Genomic DNA, 4,826 nt, shown 5'->3' on the forward strand with positions numbered 1-4,826 from the left:
CGCCCAGGGAGGCGCCGGGGAAGAGCGCGGGTACCTGCCCCCCCTCGGCTCTTGCGCCCCCCTTCCCTCCCCTGCCTTTAAGCCGATCGAGGGCACAACTGCAGGAGCCTGGAGGCGTTTTTCACCCCGCTGCCCCCCTTTTCTTTTCCAGCAGTTTGCTCTGCGGAAACGGAGCGAGCCGTCCCCAGGCGCAGCTCTCTTTAACAGCCCGTGTCCTTGGCCCTGCAGGTCCGGGGACTACTGGAGACCTTGGATCCCCACGCGGAGGGAGTCCGAGAGAGGCCTGAGAAGAAATCCAAGTGGGGTGAGTGATCCCGGCCCTGGCCATGGGATACCTGCTGCGGCAGGGCTGGGGTGGCCATCAGGGAGGACAGTCTGGTTGTCCTCTGTCCTCTAGTGATACGAAACCCAACGCCTTTATGTCCTCTAGTTTTCTCTTGAAGAGCAAAAAGGCTCCAGGTTTCGTATCAATAGAGGACAGTGTCTCAGAAACCCAGAATGCCCTCTATGATGGGCACCCTAGGCAGGACAGGTCCTGTCCCTGCTCTCTCGCTCAGAGACCTGGGCCATGGGTGGCTTAAAAAAAGGAAACGGGGAATTAACCCCCACCTAAAAATGGCCATGTGGGAAAATGGTCAGCGCATTAGTTGCAAGGAGCTTTCCTGGCCTTAACCCACAGCCTGGTGGGTAGGAAAGTAAGGCTCTGAATTAGTGCTGGAGAGCTCATCTTTACCAGTTATCATATTACTGTTTAACAAGTGCTGAGTAAGTTGCTTCCCTGCCTTTTTATTACTATTTTTTTCCCTTAGCCATATAGTCCATATGGGATGACAGAAGCCTCAAGAAAGCTAACACAATATACGCATCCAGTTAGGTGAGTGCCTATCTAAGGAACAACCTCTTCTCTTGTTGTTTCAAGTAGTGACTTGTAGTATTTATTTCCTGAAGCATGTTATGGGGTTTTGTCTCCTTCTTAGACCATCCAGTGTTTTTGCTGCTGTACACCTATGTGGTTTGAAACTAGGTGAGAAAAAGGTACAGCCATCTCGTCAGGAAACCTGCATTTTGCATTTTAGCCCTTGAGCAGCTGAACTCTGCCCAGTGCACAATGTTGCAAGTATTTAGGCATTTTACTGATTTTGGTGGGAGTTGGGCACCTAAATCTTTTTCAAAACTGGTCTTTAAGCATGTGCTTATCTTTAAGTGCGTGAGGTAGTATTAATGACATCAGTGAGACTCCTCACATGTTTAAAGGTGTGCAATGGTTTAAAATGGTTTGCTGGATTGAGAGCCATACAAATAAATTATAAAAAACTACTAGAATGATGACTTTGCATTTATCAAGTCCCTTTTATCCCAAGGGATCCAAAAGTGTTTTACACGCAGAAATCTTACCATCCATCAGTAACATGGAACTTGTCAGCTGTTTGGTAGCATACAACACCATTAACTGTTCAGGTCAGGAAATAAAGATTATTGTCATTGAAACTGAAAGGCATCTATCTGCAAGTGATCTATTGCACTTAACAAGTTCTATTTTTATAGCATCTAGGTGGCTTAGGTAGGTAGTATTTAGTTATGTAACTGGTATTTTAGCTAGGACACAAGATCTTAGTCCCCAGTCCTGCAAAAGCTGGTAATTGTGCTTATCTCTACACACTTGAGTAACAGCAAAGAAGTCCATATAGTTGATATGTATTTTATAAAGAAGGAAATTGTAGCTTAAACAATATATTACTGTCAACTAACTTAGCATTTTTATATTAAAAGAAAAGGTTATATTAAGAGAAAAGGTAATTGTTTATATTTTCTTCTATTATGGATGATGTAGTATTTATTATTTATTTCATAGTGGTCACTGCACTATTCTTTTGTTTCTGAAGACTTGTGATTTAAATTTTTTTCTTGCAATTTGTAATTTTAACTAGTTGAATGTGTAAATTATATTAGTTACTAAATTGCTTTTTGTCAATTAATAAGATATTTGTCATTATTTGTGGTTTCTAATAGACAGACACAATGTGGGAGACTACTTTAAAAACCTAGGCCCACAGGGTATGAGTCATATTTAGTTCAAATGTGAAAAAATTGAGGGGGAGCCATTCATCACAGGAAATTAATTTTTCCTGAGTGATTTATTTTTTAAAAACTGTTGTAAATAAATGTGTATAAACCTTGTTATGTAATCACAAAATGAAAAAAGGTCAGTATACTGTAGTTAAATAATGCAGTATACACAAAGTGCAGCATATCATTCTTGTCTGACACTTAAATGTTGCTATTCTCTGTTTCAATCTTTACAGACACTGCACCTAATTGTCTGGTAAAATATATTAGTGAAGATTAGGATACCTGAAGTTGATGAAGTGTAAACCTAGGGGAAAAGGAAAATCAGACCTAGTGATTTTTTTTCTCTTTTGGATGAAAACTAAATTCTGTGATAAAATCTCAGGGCCTGGTCTTCCTCCTGTTTCAGTTCTACATCACTGCAACTTCATTTTCTTCAGTAGGGCAAATCCTGATATATACTGATGCGAGAAGAGAATCTGATTCTTAGGAACAGAGCAATTCCCACGATTCATATTCTTTGGGGGATCTGATTCAATACCCATTGAATTCATTGGGTTAGATCCCAAAAACTCAGCTGACCAGGTCACACACAATTTGCATTTTAGAAGTGCATCTCAGCCTTCAAGTTAGAACAGGGCATCAGAAACTATATGGTAGATTATTTTAGGTTTCTTCTGGATATGTGTTTTTAATAATTTTAAACATGTCTATCAGGGGTTTCCATTAAAAGAGAAACTTATTCTACTATAGAATCACCAGTTAATACTTGTGTGGATGCTCAGTGTCTAGTTGCTTCAGGATTATTTCTATTTTTTTTTCAGTTCAATGACTGCTTTTACATTTCCCTAATCTAGGGAGCCAGGACTGGAATTCAGGCTTCCTTCTCCCTGGAGGCATACCTTAGTCACTATGCTATGGATTCAGGCTCACTCTTGCTTGCTTTAGTCCTGTAATTCTTGTATGTTTTGGCTGCATAGTGGTTCAGCTTCAAGAGGAGGATTGGAGAGTGGGAGGGTGGCTTTCCTGGACAATTTCTAACCTAACAGTTAGGACACTTTTTTGGGAAGTATTGGTTTGAGTCCCCTTAGGATGAAGAGGTCCTACCTTGGTATCCCATTTCTTGCAGCCATGGCTATTATTTAAAAAGCAGGCACCACTTTCTCTGGTTATTGTTTCAGTGAAAGAGATGCTGCCTGCTTTACTTTGCACTGAATGCAGAATTGTTGATATATATATATTAAGCATACTTACATCATGCCTACCAGATAGGGCCCCTTAAGGATTTTACGCAGAGTTAATGTGATGCTTTGTGTTATATCTGGATTACAATGGGAATTGGCTGCCTTGCTGCCCCGACTAGGAATTAAATCTCAGTGCCCAGGGAGCACTGCAGTCCAAGATCAGATGGCTTAATGAGTTTTATCATTCCTATGGTTGCTTTTTGTGACATAGACATCTACATCCTGTTTAAGTTCCAGCAGGCAGACTCTCCCTTAGGGAAAATGGTGCCCTTGGTGCTTGTATTTTGGCGTTTACTCCCAAACTAAATTTTGGCACACTCTCCCCAGTCAGTGGTCGTGCTGCAGGTAGAGGCAGGTGGACAGGGGCATGAGGCGAAGTCCAGCAGGGAAGTGGAACAACACCTCTGCCCTCACATGCCCAGCCCGGCTCCTCCTGAGCACTGGCTGGGGTGGGGGTAGGGTGGGCTGGACTGGGCACCACTCCTCTTGCCTGGGGTGGGGCAAGGGGGAGAGTGCTGCTGAGAGTATGGACTGCTCACACGTGCGTGTGCATGTGTGTGTTTGGCTCCCCCATGACTACAGCACCTTGGGCAATTGCCCGTGTCGCCCACTCCTAAGGCCACCTCTGTCAGTAGGTGCTTAGCTTACCCATCTAGATCTGGCCCAATAGCGAGTATTTTTAATAAATAAAATATGCTCCATATTTGTTTCAGATTATTTTGGCCCAAATCAAGGTGCTATGATTACTTGTATCAAGAGGCCAAAGCACTTCTGAAAAATTTCCCTGTTCAAGCCACAATTTCCTTTTATGAAGACTCAGATAGCGAAGACGATGATGAACTGGACCAAGATTCGGGAATAGAGTGTGATGACTAACTGTAGGGAATATCATTGCCACTTCCACACCATTATAATTTAAACTAAATATAAAAATATATAATAGTATTTTTAAAGATAATTTATTTGTATGTAAATTATTCTTAATAAAATTGTGAAATATTTTGTAAATTTTATAGTAGTTTTGTCTTTTATTTACCCTTTCTAGTCTGAATACTATGGGCTTTTTAAGGTGGAAAAGAACATAATTTAATAATGTATTATTTTCAGGCTAACTGTGACACACATCTTATGTTAGATTTAACTGCTGAACTTTGTAGTCCATACATTTTGGACACAAATTTCCATATTTTAATTTTAAAACAGAGTGATTTGTTTTCACTCCTTTACATCAATTTTATTATGATGTGACTCATGGACTTTACCAGCTTAAGTAGTATGAACTGCACAGAGAGCAAGGCTGTATGAAAATGGCCACAGAATTACTTTTCTCTGTAATATAGTTTCATAGTTTCTAGGGTCGGAAGGGACCTGAGTAGATCATCTAGTCTGACCCCCTGCCATGGCAGGAAAGAGTACTGGGGTCAAGCGACCCCAGCAAGGTGTTCATCTAACCTCCTCTTAAACACCCCCAGGGTAGGAGCCTGCACCACTTCTCCTGGAAGCTGGTTCCAGACC

At 41.4% G+C, this 4,826-nt stretch overlaps 1 protein-coding gene across 1 annotated transcript in view; it reads left to right on the forward strand.

Moving 5' to 3' along the window:
* Positions 1-4,285, forward strand: part of RIPPLY2 (ripply transcriptional repressor 2) — a 66,708-nt gene extending 62,423 nt beyond the window's left edge. Inside the window, exons 3-5 of the mRNA XM_019538168.1 lie at positions 8-304; positions 810-874; positions 4,025-4,285. Of these exons, the coding sequence (XP_019393713.1) occupies positions 8-304; positions 810-874; positions 4,025-4,187 (525 nt within the window). The 3' untranslated portion in view covers positions 4,188-4,285. The remainder of the gene's footprint in view (positions 1-7; positions 305-809; positions 875-4,024) is intronic.
* Positions 4,286-4,826: the final 541 nt, after the last annotated feature.

The sequence above is a fragment of the Crocodylus porosus genome, unplaced genomic scaffold (genome assembly GCF_001723895.1).
Source record: "Crocodylus porosus isolate Cpor-Errol unplaced genomic scaffold, CroPor_comp1, whole genome shotgun sequence".
Lineage (NCBI taxonomy): Eukaryota > Metazoa > Chordata > Crocodylia > Crocodylidae > Crocodylus > Crocodylus porosus.